Below are 23,305 nucleotides of genomic sequence, written 5' to 3'. Positions count from 1 at the left end.
ATTACAAGGATCAAATAGGATACTTAATACAACACATCTGTCAGTCTGGCACAGGGCCCCTGGTAAACACAGACCCCGGTGGCATCATTCCAGAATAACTATCCTACTGCCCCACTGCATTTCCCCATAAGCACCAGCTAACTACTGACCCTAGAGATTCTGATACAAGCCTTCTGTGCTGTGCTAAGGACATTGCTGCAGCCCTCTGTTCTGTTCCCCATTTTGGGACCCCCACTATTCTAAACAGCCTACTACATGCTTAAGCTTTTCACAACTGTCTTCCCCACCTTCTCCTGCAACCTGGCTTTCCTCAGAAGTCATCTCTTCCCCTGCCTATCAGTCAGTTCTTACAATACCTAACCCCCAGGGCCTAGGCAGCAGGGTCAGCATTCTTTTAGGATCATTAGGTCCTCTCTAGACATTCCTCCCTTGTGCAAAATCCTCTATACCCCAAAGCTCACGATGGCTGTTTCTCATACCATCAACATCAACAACAAACAAAAACTTTGCAGAGGCCTTGGCCCTTGGCTCACTTTGTCTCATGCCATCTTCCTGGTAGCTTCAATATTAAGTATTCAGTATTGCTAAATGATAAAGAATTACGCCAAAACCAAAACAAATGCACAAATCCTACCCTATCAAAGATCCCATCACTAACTTTGATTCCTACAAAACCAGTTCTGTGACTTGGTTTCACTTTCCCAGAGCCTGTGCCCCAGAGATGACTATGTTACTGACAGTCATATTGGTACCCTCAATTGGTTCACTCCCCTCCATACCCTCAGGGGGCCATACCAGCACCCTAACCTCTCATTCTACTGCTGCTCAGCACTGCTGGAGGAAATCACATCCCTGGAGAGAAGGGTGCTTCTACACAAAGATGACTTCCAGGCTCAGGGTAGGTAGGCCCTTAATGCTGTCAGCAAGCCTTTCCTCACAGATTCCTCTCCCTCCCTAGTCTACTCATTCCAAATGTCACAGGACATCACCATCTGCTGCCCTCCCCACTTCCTCACTCTTCAGACAATGTCCTCATCTTCTTCTGCTAGCCCACAGGAACCCCATTTTGAAGTCATTGTTTTCAGATGTTAGAGCACTTAACCTCTGTACTACGGTCCCAAGGAAAGATATCCTCTTCTCCTACTATACAAGGTTCTAGCCCATTTTCACCACCAATGGGATCTCTTATCATTCACTGGTCTCACTCTCCTATACCTTCAATCTCTCCCATATGCCAAATTACTTACTAAACATAAGTATATTATAAATCTTACAGCTCTCAAAACTTAACAGATTCAAAGACAAATGTATGTTTCCCCACACCTGTTGGCTCTTTTATTCTAGGTCTCAGTTATTGTAAGCAGACGCAGAGCTAACCAGAGACCAGAATTTCTAGGAAAGCAGAGAATGGCAAATGGGGTCAAAAGCCTTAACTGCAATGCAGAAGGCAGGGGACAAGACGAGCATCCAAGTATCTCAGAAATGCAAAGGGGAGGGAAATGAGCTTATAAATGGAGCTGGAGAGAGGTGGTGAAGGGGCTGGGTGGGAGGTTTGAGAAGGCTGACCTTTTGACTAGAAAAGCAACCTAGAGGAATAAGGAGTATGAAAGTACAGAAAGAAGCCTGCCCTTTGCTGGCTCCCTTTCTGAGGGACTATCTAAACATGCGAGATGTTCACAAGACATTCTCTTCTCTCTCTGAAATTCTTAGAATATTAATTTTTAAATTGTAGTTTTGGGGGTCAGAGAACAAACTGCCAGTTGTCACAGTACAATTTTCTTTACTCTGCCATGTACCGATCTATGTGGAGTCTCACTTGCCCATGATCCTCTGAAAAAACAGATCCGTTCTAAAGCTAACATTCACAACCTAATGGAACAAAGGAAATCTGAACAGCAGTTGTTTATCAGAAAAGAGTAAGCCAAAATATTTCAGAAAAGAAGCTAGAGAAAATATAAATATTTGAATAAGCTAAAAAATAAACATTTTTGGTAATCTTCCCTTACTTGGAAACAAATGGCAATTCCAAATAGGCAGCTGATGAGTAAAGCCATTTCCTTCTGGAACACAGTACAGATTTAAAGTGAATACATTTTCCTACAGCCGTACAGTCTTTTAATTTCTCTGAATTTACCAAAAGTGCTGCCTTCTTCACGGAAATCCCACTCTGCAGGAGATACTGTAGGAACTCTGGACAAGTTCCCTGCAGACCCTCCTGACAATGATGAAGAATTCCTGAAACCAGAGAACAGCTACAGAGTGGACGGGAGTTGGGGGAGTATTCTGCTACTCTGGTATATTTTTGCCTTCCAGCTATCTAAAATATCTACTGACATTTAACAGATGCAGTGGCATGCTTTTCCCCCAGATATCAGAGAATGTTCTGGAATATAGAAGAAACTAATTCTTTGTTAAAACCACCCAGCAGTTTTTGCTTTTCTGACCATGTGGTCTTGTGAAAGAAAAGAAATACCAGAGTTCTCATCCCACCTGGAAATGCAATTAACCAATGGTACTTAACTACTACTCAACAGATGTCAAGAATAAGATACAGCTTCACTTCTGAGAAGACCACAGTCTATTTGGCAAGACAAAACAACCAAGTAAACACTGACAAACAGCACTATTAGCAAAAAGCTTTGATACATGAAAACCAATGTTAAAATATCTACAGTGTGAATGGGCATATCAAGGAGAGCCTGGAGATCTCTGGAAGCAAACATTTTATTTACCTCCTGGCATACCTTAAAAAAGTAAGAACTGAGAATTTCTGATAAATAGTTAGAGCTCAGGAGGTGTGGCCTTCCTCCAGAAAGTTCATGACTGCATCCTAGAGCCAAAATGATCAGTTGAAGAATCCTGTGTCTTCTCAGGTAAAGAAGCCAGGTCTCTCTTGCCCCCTTGTGTGACTTTCCCATTTCAAGTCACCTCTACCACCTATGTCTTCTGCTTCTACTATTACCTTGAGCAAGTCCCTTCCCAAATCTGGATCTTATTTTTTTTTCCCTCATAATAACTAACTGATCAGTAAACCAAACTGCAACCATATAATGTATTTTTCAGTGATTTGAAAGAGAAAGCATTCAACTCTATAAACCCTTTACCAATATATATTCAGTGCTCTGCAAACTGCACAAAGTATGCAGTATATTACTTGTTAAAATACACACACACACACACAGATGCTTATCCATGTACAGACTAGCTTTAGAATGGGAGACAGGAATCAAGTAACAGTGGTTGCCATTGGAAGGGCAACTCAGTGTCTAGATTGATTGGGGATGGTACTAGGAAAGTATAGGGGACTTATTTTTCACTGTATATCCCTTATGCCTTTTGAGTGTTGTACCGTATGCATATGTTGAATGCTCAAAAGATTAATTTTTAAAATAAGCAAAGTTCAATTACTCAACTGTGCTACAATTACCAAAGAGATTATAACCTAATACTGGAATTAGGGGTTGCAATGGTAGCCAAAGCCTGAAACTGGATTAACACACACATATTCCTTAGTTTTTTATTGTAAAACCTTTTAAGATAGAAGATGATTACTTTCCCCTAATTCTAAATCCTATTACAGATGAACTTGTGAAATTAGTTTAGCTATGAATCCCATTCATTTCTTCCAATTTATAAGTTTATTCACAGTGAAATACCTGACAAATCCCAGGTGGACAACCAGTGTCAAGTGTACCCAACTTATGTTTCACACTTCTAGAAACAGGAAGTTCACCACATTCCAACTTTAAAGAGCTCTAACCACTCAGAAGATCCCTGTATGTTGAGCTGTGCCCTGTGGCTTCCACCATCTTCTTCCATCTCTTCTGTAGTCAGTAAAAGAGCACCTATAACTAAGTACCAGGTACCCGGTATAGTACACTGTGCTATATACCAGGCACAGGGAACACAAAGACGAAAAGGAGTTCCTTCCTTTGAAAGGCTTTGCATCTAAGAGGGAGATAGAAAGGAAGATCAACCATATGATATTCTTAAGAGTATGACAATGGTGATGAGGGAGAAAAGAGAAGGGTGCCACAGTACAGAAAGGAACACCTGGCACAGCCAAAAGAGAGGTGATACCAGGTTTGAGATTTATAAGATGAACAGGAGTCAATGGGGAAGGGGCATTTCTAGCACTGCTAATGGCAGCAATGTAACAGAGTCCAAGGCATTCAAAAAATTGTCAAACAAAACGAGACTAAACAACTAGCTGAAGAGAAAGTAGAAAAGAAAGGCAGAGACAAGATCATACAGACTTCCTAAGAAATCAGAAATTTATTCTGGTGGCAACTGAGAGCCCTAGAGCAGTTTTTTGGGAGCAGAGATTAAGCGGTGAGGTGGGGCAGCAATGCAGCAAGCAGTTAGTCCCGAGGCAAGGAGACCAGTTATAAAACTATTTCCATATCTTGTTAAGAAAAAACTAAGGCTTAAACTACAGATGGCATATTATGTCCAGAGAGAGGTAGAAGATGAACTCAAAGTATAATTATGAGAGACAATCAACTAGACTTGGCAAATGTAGGAGAAGTATAGGGGCCCTTCTAGGATTCTGGCTTAGATGTGTAATAGTGGTGATGCCCTCCAACAAGTCAGAGAACTTCTTTCTGCCTCACCAGGAATATCATACTAGCAATGGTAGCTCAAATGTGCAATAATGATGGTATTTAAAACCTGCCACTGAAGTAATTCAGAAATTATTCATGAAGAATATGGAAGGACCTAGAGCAATAGCAGGGCTCCTCTTGACCCAACATGTGCCCAGGCCAGTGCTGCTTCCCATTCAAATGTATATATTTATCTGAACCCTTTCCTCTCTCTACTCTCCTCCACTCCAACTTCTTCCTGTGACAGGCTCCTAAAATTCTTCAGACATCCATTATCAGCAATATCAGATCCCTGAAACTCACTCCAAATAAAAACATCCGATGTATGTATATTTTAAAAAGGGAATGTATTTTAGGGGAAGGTTTAATTCTGTTCAGTTCTAACTGCCACATGCCACACTGCCTTTTTATTCACAAATCCTACCCATATACATGCCCAAGAACCATTCTCATGATATATCATTATTTTTTCTGAGCCCAGACATAATCATACCCTATTCAAGGTCAGTAGAGTACTACAGAAGATTCTCTACTATTTCATTAGATTTTTCACTACTTCAAAATACATGTATTGTTTTTATATTTATCAACATTAAAAGTAGGAAAAGTTACAAAAGATTATCAATTTTTTGGAGAACATAAGAAGTTTCTCTGCCTGAAAGATGTTCACAGAAACACTCAGAGTTGCAAGGGAACTTAAAATGAAAGACCAATTACTCCACAAATGCTTAAATTCCCATTCCCTCTACAACATGCCCACCAAATATTTACCCAATGTAGAGATGACCTCTTCCAATGAGAGGGAACATACTATTCTCTTTGACAGCACTGGCTAAAAAGTGAGAACTAATTCTAAACATAGAGGCAAAAACTAGTAGTTGAAAGCATGATAAGGAATATTTTGAAAATGTAATTCACAAAATCTCCCCACAATTTCTTATTCATTAGAAAGAAGAATCCTTTACAGTGGAGAAACTTGGTGAACTGAGTGATCAGAGATCACCAGTAATGGGACAAGTTAACATCATGTGCACTCTGAAGGACAGTATTTTTGGGTGTTACTAGCAAGGAGACGTTCCTGAGACAATCATGAGGAAACCTCAGACAATTCAAATTGAGGAACATTCTACAAAAAAACTGACATTTCAAAAATGTCATGGTCAAGACACACAAAGAAAGGCCAAAGAAATGTTCCAGATTAACAGAGGACTAAAGTTTCATCACCCAACTGCATGTATGATTCTAAATCAGATGAAAAAAAGAACTATAAAGATCATCATCAGGATAACTGATGAAATGTGAGTCCTATACATTAGATAATAATATTGTATAAATGTTAAGTTTCTTCATTTTGATTATTGTACTCTGGTTATGTAAAGAATGCCCTTATTCTTAGAAAATATATATTGATGTATTTAAGGCTAAAGGGACAGGATGCTTGCAATTCACTTTCATATAGTTCAAGAAAAAAGTATGCGTGCATGAGGGTGGGGAGAAAGAATGAATGATAAAGCAAGCACAGGAAGAAAACTAATAACAACCAGTGAATCTGGATGAAGGATGTAGGAGAATTCTCTGTACTACTATAATTTTTCTTTACATTTGAAATTATATCAAAATTAAAAGTTACCCTGATCCCTAAGTAGTAAGGTCATATAATATTATGTAAGAATACTGAAAAATGTGTTAGCATAGTTTCCTTGAAGAGTTCAGGTCCTACTCACTGATACTGATGAACCTCAGATGAAAATGTCTCATATGAACCTTTTCTGAATCATTTCTACCATTTACTTTGGCAATAATGTTGCCATTATTCCTTACCAACCAAGTGAAGGTTGATAAATGTTCTTTTACCTGTGGCCAATGTTCTTAAATGTTCTTAATTATTTCACATGAATTTTCTTTCTTGACCTCTGTTTTGCAGTTTTTACCCTAAAGAGATAATCCACCACTAAAAAAGCAGCCCCGTATCTGGATACCCCAAGGTAACAATGTTGGATAGTCAAAGTGCTCCAGATGACAAGGCATATATGTTTTACCCAGAATCCAAGCTAAGTCAACATTAATTGCACTACTGTAGCTCTATTTTAATGCCTGTTTGTATATGTGTATATAATGTTTCTCTAAATGTATGCTTCAGTATGCATTTAGTATACATTCAGTACACATTTCTCTAAATGTATGCTTCAGTATATATATATATATATATATATATATATATATATATATATATATAGCTGATCCTTGAACAATATGGTTTTTGAACTGAACAAGACCACTTACATGAATTTTTTTATAGTGTAATACTGTATATACTGTATATACTATAATGGATTTTCTCTTCCTTATGATTTTCTTTCTCTTCCTTATGATTTTTCTTTTCTCTAGCTTACTTTAGTGTAAGAATTACAGCATATAATACATATAACACATAAAATATGCATTAATTGACCATTAGTGGGATGCCTGGGTGGCTCAGGGGTTAGGCCTCTGCCTTCGGCTCAGGGCATGATCCTGGAATCTGGATCAAGTCCCACATCGGGTTCCCTGCAGGGAGCCTGCTTCTACCTCTACCTGTGTCTCTGCCTCTCTCTCTCTCTCTCTCTCTCTCTGTGTCTCATGAATAAATAAATCTTTAATAAAAAAAATTGACAATCAGTAATTATACTTTGAGGGAGTCAAAAGTTATAAATGGATTTTCAACTGCAGGGGGACATGCATGCCCCATAACCCTCACATTACTCAAGGGTCAACCGTAATAATATGAAAATATGGACAGTTACATAATCATTTTTGCTCATCTGGTTAGCAAACAACTATACTTAAAATATTTTGTGTTAAGTAGTGAATTGAAGAAATAAGCACTCCTATTCACTTGGTTGGTAAGGAATGTTAGTTCATTGGCACCATCTTGGAAGAGGAAGGGAGAAATAATTTGACAATGTCCAACCAAAATTTTAAACATTCACACTCTGACTCTGCCATTTCACAACTTGGCAATAACTTACGATTCAAAAATAATGCCACAAGTGCACAAAAACTTCTCAATGTACACACATATATACATACACCCAAGTACACATATGCGCACATATATTTCTACGTTTCTATATTCATCAATAACAAAGGTAAAAACAGCAACAAATATGAACTACCAATTGTTTTTGCTATCCCTGTACCATGGATCTTGCCTACCAGATGAAGTGAAGAAAACTATCTCTAACAATAAAAGGATGCATTGTTTGAAATAGTGAAATGCTATCAAAAATTCATGTGTCAATGAGGCACTTAAAAAATAATCATACATCCATACAGTATCATACTATATTGCCATTAAAGAGAATAAGTTAGATGTATAAGTAGAGACATGGAAAGATGCCAGGAAACAGTAATAGGTAAGGGGAATAAATTCCCCTTTTTTGTTTAAAACATAAAAAAAGAAAACTGAGTTTGAAGTATACCAAACTATAAACAATGATTATTTTGGGGTTTAGACCTAAACAAAGTCTCAACAGTTTTTAAAGTAATTCTATGAATACTTGAAGTTTCCTAATACTCATTACTGTTTTCTAAGTAGATAAAATGATCTAGGGGCAGCCCGGGTGGCTCAGCGGTTTAGTGCCGCCTTCAGTCTGATCCTGGAGACCCGGGATCGAGTCCCACGTCGGGCTCCCTGCATGGAGCCTGCTTCTCCCTCTGCCCGTGTCTCTGCCTCTCTCTCTCTGTGTCTCTCATGAATAAATAAAGTTTAAAAAAAAAATATCTATATTAAAGTCATCAAATTTAAATGACTTGCAACAAATATCAGGACAGACAACAATTTACAATACTTAAAAAAAAAAAAAACTCTAGAAGAGATTTTAGTATTAAAACTATTTTTATTTCCCAAATAAAATCCTCCTCAGTTTATATATAATGATAATAAAAGAAATTAAAGTTGACTGGAGGAGGTGGGCTCTACCCTCAAGCTCCCACTCTTTGTGAGAAAACTTACCATGTTCATGGAGTTCAGTCAGTTAGAGAAAGTATGAAGAATTCATCAGTAAGTAGCCAGACAGAAGGCTCCTTACCGTTAAAGGAGCTTAGCCACAGCACACATGGGTGTCGTGTGTCTGATGTATCTCACTTGTACCATTTCTCCAGAAATGGCAAAACTGTATCCATTACATCAAACATGCCCCAAACACCTATCTCACCAATTTTCCTATCCACCACTCCTATCAGCTCAGAGTAACAGCAGTCATTAGCAGATCCAACTGTTCCCTATTCAAACCAGATCTGCATCCTTGCCTGAAAAGCCTGAAAGGATGTAAGCGTTCTGTCATTAGCTAGTCACATAAATAAATGATGGCTACCTTCATTTTAAAGGACTTGAGAAAGTCTAACAGAATAGGCTAAAGACTTAAAATATAAATCTGAAAAGACCCAGTACTGCTACAACCCACCAGCCACAGACCCTTTTGTACAGAGGGCAGACCATCCCTCACGTAGAGGGCCTGAGTGGTTCTGTCTTGGCATCTTTGGTTGACCACTCTCTTACCTTAGACTTTGCATGCCAAGTGAAGTGCAGGAAATTTGTCTCACTGGGTACTAACAGGTTAAAGGATAGAGCGTAGTGACTAATAAGGTCATTTCTCACATAATAAAGTTCTGCATCAAGACCTAGGGGGAAAAAAGAGAAAAAAAGAATTAAATATCTAAAATGCACTCAAAATCATTAACCACCAATATTTCAAATACAAGTTGAGAGTGAAAATAGGATGTACGAAAGTACATCACAAATGTCTCTCACATATGCTATCTAATGAATCAGGTAGGACTCTGGGTTTCACCATCATCAATAAAGATGAAGAACTTGGGATTCTAAACAATTTAGTTATCCAGCTAAACACAGGTATGCTAGATCTAGAACTCTGGGAGCCACTCTGTCTTCTGAGGACCAATGTGACTTCTCCTTTCAGACACAGTCCTTCTCAGAGTAATACCTATAAACAAGAGCCCCTTCTTCCCCCAAAACTGACGTAGATTTAGGAAGAGAGGTTCAAAATAAAAGGGAGAAAGACATGTAGTTTCGTGAAAATATTAGTCTGACCCAAGGCCAGAGATGATCTCTCCTTTGCCTCATAGGCAAGTACATCCTGGCCACTCCGACAGCATTTACCATCATACACTCACACTAGTTGCCACATCAACACATGTTCTTTCCCCATATTCTCAGGACAATTCTCTGCTGATGCTCAGTAAACATATGTTAAACAAGTCAGTTCTGCAGATAAAGCAGAAATAACCAGACACCTAAGAAGTGCTAGAGAAGCAATTTCCAAATTTCATTCACTCCCATACCTTTTCTATTAAGGCCACATCCAACCTCCAAACATACCATGTTCTTTAATTCTGTCATTCCCTTTCGTCCTACCTGTATTTGATATAAGAATCAAATGGAGGCTTTCTCCATGATAATCCAAAAGAACTGAATGAATAAAAGTAGAATTACTTTCTTTCTTTCAACTGATTTGCTGGTATTTAAAGATGTATCTAGGTGTCCCTCTAGTGATGTGTAACATATATATTCCACACATTGGAAGGAAAGGGTACAGGCTGAACCAATCAAAATATCAATCTCCTATTTACTGAATCTATACCATAAGCCTGAAAACCTGCGGTATGCAGAGGTCAAGATGGAGATCTTACACCTCCTAAGATATAGAAACAAATAACTCTGCTACAGGCATTTCTCCCGTAAAATTAATTTTCTCATTTCTCAACTGAATCTAAAATCATTAATTCAGAAATGAGATTTGAGGCTTACCTAGGGGAAAGCTGCACTTTTTGGGTGGCATTGCTTTAGTTATCCTATAGAGGTACCAAATGCAATGGGACAAACTCTGGGGTTTTCTACAAAAGACCCTCCCTGCTGGCAGGACAGGTAGCGCTGCAGACATGGGGAGGGAGGACTGGTGGTATTGGAGAAAGGGGAAAAGGAAAACAAAATTAAGAAGGTGAGAGAAAGGGTGGGGGGGGAACGCAACAAGAAAGCTGGGAACAAAGAAAACATCAGCAATCACAATAATTGTAAACTGCTTAAACGTGCTTATAAAAAAAAAAAAAAGTCACGTCTTACTCTAGTCGAGACTGATGCTGTTTACAAGAAGTACACCTGGAACAAAACTTTTAAAAAGGAAGAAAAACAAAGTAGATGAGCAGTGTTGACATGAGATAAACTAGAGCAAGGTAAAAAGATTTTATATTAAAGGCATTAGTAAAAAAAACAGGACGCTATAGTTGTGTAACTAACAAAAGAATCTCAAATATAGAAAGCAAAAAACAACAGGAAAAATCAATAATAAAGAGACAAATCCATAATCATAGTTGGAGACTAATATCATTTCAGAAAACATAAAAATCTAGAGTGGCTATTCTGTCCCCAGCTGGACTCCCAAAGCCTAACCTCTACTGCCCACCTTTTCCCACATTTTTAAGCTCTTCATTCCAGCTTCTAACTCAGGCAAAGAATGCCATGGGCATAGCATCCCATGATGGAAACCAAAACTACCCCTCAAGCAAAAATGACTGCTCAAAGGAAGCTCTGGCAGGCCCAGACCACCCAGACCAGGTTGAGCTTAACCCCAATTCACACCAGCAGAGATTGGAGGTGGCCACGAAGGGACAGTTACTTTTACCTCATTATAATGCTAAAAATTCACCCCAGGATGGGCACAAGCCTCATTAACAAGACAGGCAATGTGTGTATACGCAGGTTTCCTTAAGGTGCAGGCACAATTTTAAGCTCACCTCCACAAGGTGATGACAAAGCTGCCCTTTCTGAATATTCATCCTAACCCAAAATAAAAGGAACCATTCACCCTTGCTTGGGGAGTCACGGCTTTAGAAGTTATTCCCCGTGATCTCCTTATTTGCTGCAAAAATAGTTTCCTTTCTTGACAACTCCACCTGGTGTAGTCTCTACCTCACCAAGGTGCGAACTAATGTTACTTTGGTTATGATATTCTTTGAACAATATAATTATGGGACAGGAAACAAGGGGGTTATCGAGGCTCTTTTAAGCAGCAGGTTTGAGCAATGGAAACTTAAGCAAGGAAAAGGGCCCACAGAGACCACTTAGCTCAAAGTACACAGGCTTATTAAGCGACCTACCTCAAAATAGACATAGGCCCTAACTGACCAATTACAAACAGGCACAGTACAGTTCCTCAGATTATCAAAAAGGGAAATTCTTTATGTCCCTACATTTCCTCACTCTGCCCTCATCACGGTGGCCCTTCACCACTGCCTCCTGGCAGACAGTTTCAGTTTTGCTGTCATGACCCTCACTGTCCCCCTTGCATGTATTCAATAAACTTCTATCTCTTCTGTTCTGCCTTGAATGAATTACCTCATCGCTCCCGCTGCCAACCACCACCCAATTGGGACGCCCCACAACTGGTAGCCCCTCCATACGATTAACACCCATCAGGGTATTAATCACGATGTTAATCATGAGTTAGACCATACACATTTTTAAAAAATGGATTCTAACTATACATAATAAAGGCTACCTTCTCCATCAAATGTTATAATAAAGAAATTAACTATAAGTTAAGGATAAAGCCAAAAGATGATTATTTGAAAAGATAAATGAATATTAAATCCTTTGCAAGACTGATTAAGAAAAAAGAGAAAATTACCAATATTAAGAATGAAGAGGAACTTTGCTACAAATCCTACAGATGTTAAAAACAACTTAGTATGAACAACTTTATGACAATAAATTCAATAACTTAGAAAAATCCTTGAAAAAACACAAGTTAGGGATCCCTGGGTGGCACAGCGGTTTAGCACCTGCCTTTGGCCCAGGGCGCGATCCTGGAGACCCGGAATCGAATCCCACATCGGGCTCCCCGTGCATGGAGCCTGCTTCTCCCTCTGTCTGTGTCTCTGCCTCTCTCTCTCTCTGTGTGTGACTATCATAAATAAATAAAAATTTAAAAAAAAAAAGAAAAAACACAATTTACCAAAACTGACAAGAAGTTAAAAATCCAAATAATAAAAATCTCCCCCTAAAGCTTGGGTCCAAAAGAATTCTATAAAACATTTAAGGAAGATATAATATCAACCTTGCATAAACTTTCAGAAAATAGTCAAAGAAAATACTTCCTAACTCAGTTTATAAAGCCAGCATCACATTGATATTAAAACCAGACAGAAACATAAGAAAATTACAGACTGACATCCTTCATGAACATATACATAAAATTTTCTGTAAAATATTAGCAAACTGAAGCCAGCAATATACACAAAGGATAATTACATCATGATTAAGTGTATATGAGAAGTTAATTTTGAAAAATAACCAATTCAAAAAAATCATTAATTCATCACCTTAAAGGAATAAAAGATAAAAACCTGGATCATCTCAGTAGATGTGGAAAAAGCACTTGGTAAAATTAATGACAAAAACTGTTCACAAACTAGGAATGGACATAAACTTTCTCAGTCTGGTAAAGAGCATCTATAAAAAACCCCTCAGATGGGCACTAAGGAGGACATTTGATGGGATGAGCACTGGGTGTTATACTACATGTTGGCAAACTGAATTTAAATAAAATATTTTTTTTAAAAAACCCTGCAATTAGCATCATACTCAATGGTGAATTATCAAATTCTTATTTCTAAGATCAGAAACAAGGCAAGGATGTCTACTTCCACCACTTCTATTCAACCTTGAATTAGAGGTCCTAACCAACGTATAAGGACAAGACAAAAAAGCATAAAAACTGGAGTGGATGAACTCAAACTCACAGCTGATAGGATTATTTGTGTAAAAAACACTATAAAATCTACTAAAAAACTACTAAAACCAATTCATGACTTTAGCAAAGTCTCAGAATACAAGGCCAATATAAAAAAAAAATGCACTGTATTTCTATATATTAGCAACTGGAAAATAAAATTTAAAAATCAAAACTGTAGCATCGAAACATATCAGTACCTAGAAATAAATCTAAAGATATAAGACCTCTACACAAAACTACCAAACATGGCTAAGAAAAAATTAAAGGTGACCTAAATGAGTGGAGAGAGATAATTCTTTTAGATAAGCCTCAACACTCTTAAGGTGTCAAGTTTCTCAAACTGATGTACAGATTTAAAGTAATCCTAGGCAAAATTCCAAAAGTTTTCTGAAGAAACAAATTAATTCTAAAATGAAATTTAAATGCCAAAACTATCTTGAAAAAGAAAAAATAATGTTGGAAGACTCACATTACCTGATTTCACAACATAATTGAGAACTACAGTAATCAAGACAGTGTGGTACTGATAAAAAGACATGTATCAAGAGAGCAGAATCCAAAAACAAACCTGCAAATATAGGGTCAATGGAATTTCAACAAAGGCACCAAGGCAATTCAATTGAAGTTATGCTAAGGCAACTGGATAAAAGTAAAGGGGAAAAGAATCTTCACCCTTATCTTACATATCACACAAAAACTGATTTGCAATAAATTATAAACCTACATGTAAAAGGTAACATTATAAAACTTCTAAAAGAATATGTAATGAATATCTTCACAATCTAGGATAAATAAAGATTTCTTAGACTGGTCACACAAAACATAAACCAAAAGACAAAAAAAAAATAGATGACTGGTCATCATCAAAATTAAAAACTGTTCCTAAAAGACACTGTTAAGTAAATGAAATTCAAGTCAAAAACCAGGAGAAAACACTCACAGCACATCATTCTTAAAAAAAGGACTTGTTTCTAGGATAAAGATCGCCTACAAACTAAAAATAAAGAGATAATCCAATTAAATAAGTTAGGCAAAAGATGTGAACACACATCTTATAAGAAAATACATGAAAATGGAAAATAAGCATATGAAAAGGGACTAAACATCCTTAGTCATCAGAGAAATACAAATTAAAACAACAACGAGGTATCATTTCTACCTACAAGAACTATTAGAGGTTGGCAAACATGCTGGAGCACTTGCATCTCTTACACATTGCTGGGAGTGTAAAAATGTTAAATTACTTTACAAAACTGGCAATTTTGTATATAAAGTTAACATATACATAGCCTATGACCCCATAGTTATATTCCTAGGTCATTACCCAAAAGAAATGAAAACATATGTCCACAAAAAAATCTGTATGTGAATGTTGATAACACTTTTATTCAGAAGAGCTGAAACTGGAAATAATACAAATGTCTATCATCAGATGAATGAACAACTAATTGTGGTATATTCATACAACAAAATACTCAGCAATAAAAAGAAACTGTTGAGACTTTGTAACAAAAGGGATGAATCTCACAGACTACACGAGGAAAAGAAGTTATGTATGAAAGATTACATACTATATAATTTCATTTACATAAAATCCTTGAGCAGGAAGACTATATGGTGATAGAATCAAACCATATAGTCTGGGAAAGAGGGTGGGAGAGATCGGTGAATTGACTGCAAAGAGGCACAGGAACTTTTTATTATTCCGATAATAAAAATGTTCTAGATCTAACTGAGACAGTGTATACATAGGTATATGTGTTTTTCAAAATCCAATCAACTATACATTTAAAATCTGCAATATCAAAACAAAAAACAAAAAAAAAAGAAATAAGATAAAAAATAAAAAAATTTGCAATATCATTGTATGTAAAGTTAACCTAAATTTTTCAAAAGAGGAAGAAAAAAGTCAATAGGTTTTACCTTTCTTTTCTAATCTCAAAAAGCTTGCAGACCATAGTATATAATCAGCACTAACAAGAAAGTTGTAGAAAAAAATAATCTTAAGTAATCAACATCTTCCGAATTTAAACTTAAAACATCTTTCAGGGAAATAAAGAACTCTGTTCCTAATAAATAATAGTTATGATGCTATTACTAGTAGTAATAATAATGTGTAAATATTTAAGTTTTCCAGACACAGTTCAAAATATCAAAAACGTCTAGGGGTTCTGTAAATTCAACTCCTTATAAAGCCAGATGAAAACGAGCTATAAACACAGAAAAGAAAAACAAAAAAGCAAGCACATCCTCAAGCCATGCATGCAGTCCTTAATAATTTGTGATTTTAGTCGTACTAAAAATTCTCTGAGTTCTTAACTTCTCAAAAGATGAGACTGAGGGATATGGCCAATTCCCTTTCCAACATCCTAGGGGCATCTGTACTTCCCAAATTGCTCAAGGTCTCTCCAGCTCTACCAATTCAAACTCTAGACAGAAACCAAGGTTCCTGACTAGAAAACATTCTCTTTGAAGACACGAGAGCAAATTCTCTACAATATTCCAATAGAAGGTTGAGCAAAGACTGGACTGCTAACTTTCTCAAGCTTCTAAAGCCTATTTGGACCTCAACTTGGCTGGCATGCTTATTAACCTGTTCATCCATCCATGACCCCCCTTCTCTTCAATGACTCTTTTCTATACTGTCATCCCCCAGTACCACTGTAACTTCAACCAACTTCCACCCCTTGAGGCATAGCTGGCCTTGTAGAGCCTTGAAAGACCCATTCTACCCCCTTAATGGGTATTGCCCTGAATCTCTATAACCACTTCTGATGATTACTTAAGTATTCTTATTAAAAGTCCTATTTCAGGGCACCGGGTGGCTCAGTGGTTGAGTGTCTGCCTTGGCCCAGGTCGTGATCCCAGGATCTGGGATGGATTCTCCCATCAGGCTACCTCCAGGGACCCTGCTTCTCCCTCTGCCTATGTCTCTGCCTCTCTCTCTGTGTCTCTCATGAACAAATAAATAAAATCTTTTTTTTTAAAAGTCCTGTTTCTGGGCAGCCCCGGTGGCGCAGCGGTTTGGCGCCGCCTGCAGCCTGCGGTATGATCCTGGAGACCCAGGATAGAGTCCCACATCGGGCTCCCTGCATAGAGCCTGCTTCTCCCTCTGTCTGTGTCTCTGCCCCTCTTTCTGTGCCTATGAATAAATAAATAAAATCTTAAAAAAAAAAAAAAAAGTCCTGTTTCCTTTCAGACATACACTATCAAACTATGCCACTCTCTAATCTTCTCAGTATCTTAGCTACCTCATTCATTAAGGACTCTAGAACTAGTTTATAAAACTTCTGTACATACTTATTCTGTGACTTACTATAGCAGGTTTCCAATGTCCTTGAGACCAATGCACTCTCAACCTGTCCTTCAATGTGCCTTTTGATCCTCAACTCCCAACAACCTCCACCTATACCAAAGCAACCCATTTCTATGGACAGCAGCAATATGTAAATAGCTCTACCTCCAAAATCTTGAAATGTAATGTCTCAATAGCTAGTAGCTCTTCAGCTCCTTCCCTTTATTATTATAACAACTGTTTTCTGGGCTCATAAGACCTCCCATATCCAAAATCTTCTTGTTTCTCCCATTTTATTATACCAATCGTTTCCTCATTTTCTTCCTACTGGCCTCAACCCCAATTACTTTAATCACTTTCTTACTAGTACCCTCAACTTTCTCCCATCACTTTCTGCCTATGGTAGACATGTACACTCAACCCTAGAAACCAGGCAGTCTTGAACTGACTTGACTCCCCTACCCTCTGTCTTCTCTGGTACTTTGAGTGAACACTGCATAATCCTGGATGAAGCCATTCCCACAAATGAGAGTCACTACAAAGCCATGTCTTCTACTCTCAACAAATAAATTAATATTCATAAGCTGCTGAGAGTTTGGAGTCCTATGATCCATATCTATAAATACTTAATGGCCATCAAAATAAATTGGAAATTGGAAATTTACTACCCTAAGGTGTTTAAATTCTAATGTGACAGTTACACAGAGTTGATATTTTCTGACTAAAGATTTTGAAAACATTTGTTTTGACCAAGGTTAATAATTCCTAGTTTGAAAGGCTTTTAACTTTTTTGAAGAAACCATTAAAATGAGATTCAAATTTTTGCCTATAAAATTAGCAAAAAGTCTGTTTTGTCATAAGACAGGTTCCTATAACACCAATTAGTTTATAAGTGATTAGTTAATAAAATAACAATGCCACTATAACACAAAAAATTATGATGGTTCACATTTGAATTTTCCCAGGCGAGGGGAACTGGAATAGGAGGTAAAGAATTATAACTTTCTGTGGAAAAGAAAAAGACCCTCACTCAAGTCTCAATTCCTGCCAGGCAGGAGCCCTCTCTCCCCTACTCTCTACTCTCTGCTCTCCGTGGGGGGAGCCTGATAGGGAACTCGATCCCAGGACCCCATGATCACTACCTAAGCCAAAGGCAGACGATGCTCAACCACTGAACCACCCAGGCACCCCCTCTCTGCCCTATTTTAAGAAAACTAAAAATGAGCACCTGCACCCAGGGCTTCCTACTCAGAGGAGCACCACCAGCCTACACAGTTCCTAGAACACAGCAAGCTGAACTTCCTCTTGTGTGTCTACCTCTATGGCAGCTCCACTGGCTTAGAAATCTACTTACATCTGCATTACCTCAAGACTATGCAGGCCAGTGATTTCCATCCTATTATATTTTAATATCTTTAACTCTCCTCTAAAGCAGCCTCAGCTGTGCTAAGTTTGATTGCACAGTCCAAGTTATCTCATAAGGTACCAATTATGCTTTTGTTAGTACTTGGTTTGAAAACTGCAGAGGTCTTGAGTGGTTTGCCTTTAACCTTATTTTTCCCATAAGTCCTACTATTTTTAGTGAACAGGCAATCCTGAAGAGTTTTTGTTTAGGAATGCATTTGATGTTGTAACAGAAACGTTTATATTCTTTAACTGTAATACTGAATGTTAGGGTATAGCAAGCAAACAGTTTATGAATATATATCAAAGTTTTATAAAATTTATACTCTTTGATCCAGTCATTCCACTTCTAAAAATCCACCCTAAGGAAACCAAATGTAGATAAAAAACTTTATAAAGTTATTAATCAAAGTAATATTTTAAATTCAAGAAACAAAATAAATGACCAGCAATAAAGCAGCAATTAATAAACTATAATACTGTACATCCATAACAGAGAATAGTTTTCAAAAGTTTCTTTCTTTGGAGAAGGCGAGAGGTGGTAAGTCATTATACCTCTTTAATCAAATCTCTCCCAATTCATCTATGTGATATACTGAGGTCCCCTTTTGAGAACAGGTTTTAGTAACTAAAAAAAACACTGGAAAAGACTACAAAGTCATGAATAGAGTTGTTACAAATAAATTTTAATAAACTGGGTTTTGCTTAGACTGTAACATAAAATAAAAACAGGCAAGATACAAACTATATACAGCAAATTTTTATAACAGTGTCTGGCACCTAGAATACATCCTCAATGTAAGAAGTATTTGATAAATGTTCAGTGAACTAAAGTTAAATATTTAAGTATATACATGATGTGTGTGCTCCATTTCTCAGAAAAGAAAGGAAATATCAACAAATATTAATAGTGGTTGATCATAAATTATGGATTATGGATTATTTTTATGCATGCTTTTATTCTTTTTATTAAATTTCCTATGAAAGTTAAACCGGAAAAAAAAAGAAACTGGTTTTCAAAAACATGTTTAAAGAAATACATATATATCTGCAGCAATTTACTGAACAAAAATCTAGTAACTGCCTAAAGTAATCCATGAAGGTTAGTAAGAGCGAGAAGGCCCTCAAGCAATGAAATTCAACAAAAACCACATTGGCAAGGATAAATCTCTGATACACCAGTATTAATACTAGTAATGATAAATTATCACTGACTAAAACACCTTCCTCTTTCCCTTACAAATATCCAGGTACACCAAAAAGTAAAACTTGGCAAAGCACTAAGAACTGGAAAGAGAAGATCAAAGAATTTTCACATACAACCCCGGTAACAGTGGGGCTGAAATGAGAAGACAATTCTTGGAATACTCACAGGCTCACCATCTGAATGACAATAATACGGGAAATTCTGAAGACGACAGGGAATGCAATAAAGCAACATTTTTCAAGGGAATAGCAAGCAGGCCAGGAAATTCTAATCCCAAACAAATTCTAATCATATGTAAAGACATGAGATTCTCAGAAGGCTTCAGAAAATATACCAATTATGTATTCTTCCCTGCAAAATTACTCCAAAATATTCTGAGACATTAATAATAGTTTTATTTTTAACAGGCGATAAAGAAGCTTTGTATACTGGGAAGATATATACCTCATGATGAAAGTATTATAATCTTGAATCTTTACAGCTCTAAATCAAAATGTCAAGAATCAGGGATCCCTGGGTGGCGCAGCGGTTTGGCGCCTGCCTTTGGCCCAGGGCGCGATCCTGGAGACCCGGGATCGAATCCCACATCGGGCTCCCGGTGCATGGAGCCTGCTTCTCCCTCTGCCTCTCTCTCTCTCTCTCTGTGACTATCATAAATAAATAAAAATTTTTTAAAAAAATGTCAAGAATCCAAAAACCCTCAAATATTAGAAATACAAAGAGAATCCAATGGAAGCACAATCATCCCCAAATATTAGAAATATGGAGAGAACCCAATGTTAAGTATAATCATGGTATGGAACTATTAGTCTATGACTGATATTAGCATGTGGAGTACATAATTTACATATATGTAGCTATGATTAATATGATAGACATATTGACACATCAAGACAGCACTTTATAGGAAATTCAATTCTTTCAAAGCTTTTGTAAGAGTTACAAAAAGTGATCAGCCATAAAGAAAGCACAATCAATTTCTTAAAGTAGAAAATGTGCAGGCTACCTTCTGACCACAGGGTGGCCAATGGAAGGAAGCAGAGAGGGAGGGAAAACTTAACACTACAAATTTTGAAGTATTATCTACCTCAAAAAGTTATCTATATTCCTATTTTGTAAGACTTCAATTACATTAAAAAAATATGAGAACATGTAAAAAATACTGTAAAGTTATTTACCAAAAATTACCAATACTTGGTTAAATAATGTATACTTTTCTTCTTTATGGTCTTATATCCTTTCCAAATAACCTAAATAAATTTTTACCCACATAATCAGAAAATAAAATTAATAAGATAAAAAGTAGTTTCAACAAGCTGATTTTTTGGAAAAGATAAAATCTGTGGTAAATATCATGCTTTTTTTTTTTTTTTAAGATTTTACTTACTGGGGATCCCTGGGTGGCTCAGCAGTTTAGCACCTGCCTTTGGCCCAGGGTGTGGTCCTGGGGTCTCAGGATCGAGTCCCACATCAGGCTCCCTGCATGGAGCCTGCTTCTCCCTCTGCCTGTGTCTCTGTCTCTCTGTCTCTCTCTCTGTGTCTCTCATGAATAAATAAATAAATAAATAAATAAATAAATAAATAAATAAATAAATAAATAAAATAAAATATTTTTTAAAAAAAGATTTTACTTATTTATTCCAGAGACAGAGAAAGAGGAAGCACAAGCAAGGGAAGGGGTAAAGGGAGAGGGAGAAGCAGACTTCCCACTGAGCAGGCAGCCCAACACAGGGCTCCAAATCATGACCTGAGCCAAAGGCAGAAGCTTAACCAACTGAGCCACCCAGATGCCCCAAGAATATCATGCATTATTTTTGAATATACTCTTTCTCTTTCCTTGCCCATCATACGCTCACAAAAAAAAAAAAAAAATTAAGAAAAAGACAAATGAAGATGCAATCTAGATAATACACTCTTTTCTAATCGCTATTATTAGTGTGTCAATATGACAAAGCAATTAAATGCAGTCTCAAAGCAGGGGTAGCAGATAACAAGAGTTATCATTGTCTGCAAGTAATGTGGTAGGTTCCATAGAGGTAAGGTGGGCAATGAGGAATGGTTAGATAGGCAATGAGGGAAGCAATCTATTTAGTAATACTTTATTGAGCCAGTCTACAACTAGCCAGAAACTATGTAACTCTTTAAGAGACGAAGAAACAGCCTGGTTTCAGTACAAGGAAGTGACTGAGAAAGAAGGTTGGTGTGCCCTGGTGAGAAAAGTTCCAAGAGCTAAGAGGACCAAGTCTAAAGTGGCCATTTCTATGAGCGCCTTATTTGGAAAAGAGAGCTGGCGGGGGATCCCTGGGTGGCGCAGCGGTTTGGCGCCTGCCTTTGGCCCAGAGCGCGATCCTGGAGACCCGGGATCGAATCCCACATCGGGCTCCCGGTGCATGGAGCCTGCTTCTCCCTCTGCCTGTGTCTCTGCCTCTCTCTCTCTCACTGTGTGCCTATCATAAATAAAAAAAAAATTATTAAAAAAAAAAAAAAAAAAAAAAAAAAAAAAAGGAAAAGAGAGCTGGGAACTAGAATACCAGCTCGTACAAAGGAGTAATAGTTGAGAAGAAAGTCACAGCAGGTTTTAATATCCAGGGATAAAGAGAGGGAAATAAAAACAAGTCAAGGTTTGAAGTTATGAAGGATCATCTTATAGAGGGCAGGGGAGTCCAACAACCCTAAGGTAAGTAAATATCATTCCTTTCTGTCGCTGAATCAAAAGGAAGATGTGGCGTCACGGTCTTGGGGCAAAACAATCAAAAATAGAAAAAGAAGGATGTAATGCATGATAAAACTGGTGCCTTAATAACAATCCAAAAAGGAAATTAAGGGATCCCTGGGTGGCGCAGCGGTTTAGCGCCTGCCTTTGGCCCAGGGCGTGATCCTGGAGACCCGGGATCGAATCCCACGTCGGGTTCCCGGTGCATGGAGCCTGCTTCTCCCTCCTCCTGTGTCTCTGCCTCTCTCTCTCTCTCTCTCTCTCTCTCTCTCTGTGTGACTATCATAAATAAATAAAATAAAATAAAAAAAAAAGGAAATTAAGAAAACAATTCCATTCACAATAGCATCCAAAAGAATGAAATACTTTACAATAAATTTAAACAAAGGCTTAACAACAAAAACTATAAAACATTGCTGAGACAAATTAGATCTGAATAAATGGTAAGTCATCCCATTTTCATGGATTGGAAGACTCACTATTGTTAAGGTGGTAATACTACCCAAATGGATCTACCAGTACAAACTCTATTAAAATTCTTTTTTTTTCAGAAATAGAAAAGCAGATTCTCAAATTAATACAGAATCACACATATAGCTCCTGACAGTCAAAACTATCTTGATGAAGAACATAGTCGAAGAATTCACAATTCCTGATTTCAAAACTCACCACATACCCACAGAAACCAAAACAGTATGGTATCAACAGACATGTAGACCCATGGAATAGAACTGAGAATCCAGAAATAAACCTATTTTTCTAGCCAACTAATTTTTAACAAAGATGCCAAGACCATTTAACGAGGAAAGCGTAGCCTTTTCAACAAATTATTCTGGGACAACTAGATAACCATACACAAAAGAATGAAATTAAACCCCTACCTCATACCATATATAAAAGAAATTCAAAATAGATCAGCAACCTAAATATAAGACCTAAAACTATAACACTTTTAGACTAAAACATGGGGAAAATCTTTATGATCTTGAATTTGTCAATGGATTCTTAGATATGTCACTAAAAGCATGAGCAACAGAAGCAAACTAGACTTCATAAAAATTTAGAACTTCTGTGCATCAAAAGATATTATCAAAAAGATGAAGATAACCTACAGAATGAAGGAAAATATTGCAAATTATGTGTCTGATAAAGGTCTAGTATCCATAACATATAAAGGACTTACAACTCAACAACAAAAGGACAATACAAAAATAGCAAAGGACTTTAGTAGATATTTCTTTAAAGATATAAAAATTGGCCAACAAACATATAAAAAGATGTTTGACATCA

At 37.2% G+C, this 23,305-nt stretch overlaps 1 protein-coding gene across 4 annotated transcripts in view; it reads right to left on the bottom strand.

Moving 5' to 3' along the window:
- The window catches only part of RYK (receptor like tyrosine kinase), an 88,820-nt gene that overhangs the window by 48,103 nt on the left and 17,412 nt on the right, over positions 1 to 23,305 (bottom strand). For 3 of the 4 annotated variants that reach the window (XM_077865082.1, XM_077865083.1, XM_077865085.1), the window contains exon 2: positions 9,145 to 9,266. In XM_077865082.1, coding sequence (XP_077721208.1) covers positions 9,145 to 9,266 — 122 coding nt within the window. Of the gene's footprint in view, positions 1 to 9,144; positions 9,267 to 10,413; positions 10,460 to 23,305 lie in introns of those variants that run through there. The other variant, XM_077865084.1, reaches the window with a different exon arrangement.

The sequence above is a fragment of the Canis aureus genome, chromosome 22, assembly GCF_053574225.1.
Source record: "Canis aureus isolate CA01 chromosome 22, VMU_Caureus_v.1.0, whole genome shotgun sequence".
NCBI classification, from domain to species: Eukaryota; Metazoa; Chordata; class Mammalia; order Carnivora; family Canidae; genus Canis; species Canis aureus.
The sequence above is the reverse complement of the archived record's forward strand: the minus strand, read 5'-3'. Positions and strand labels throughout refer to the sequence as shown.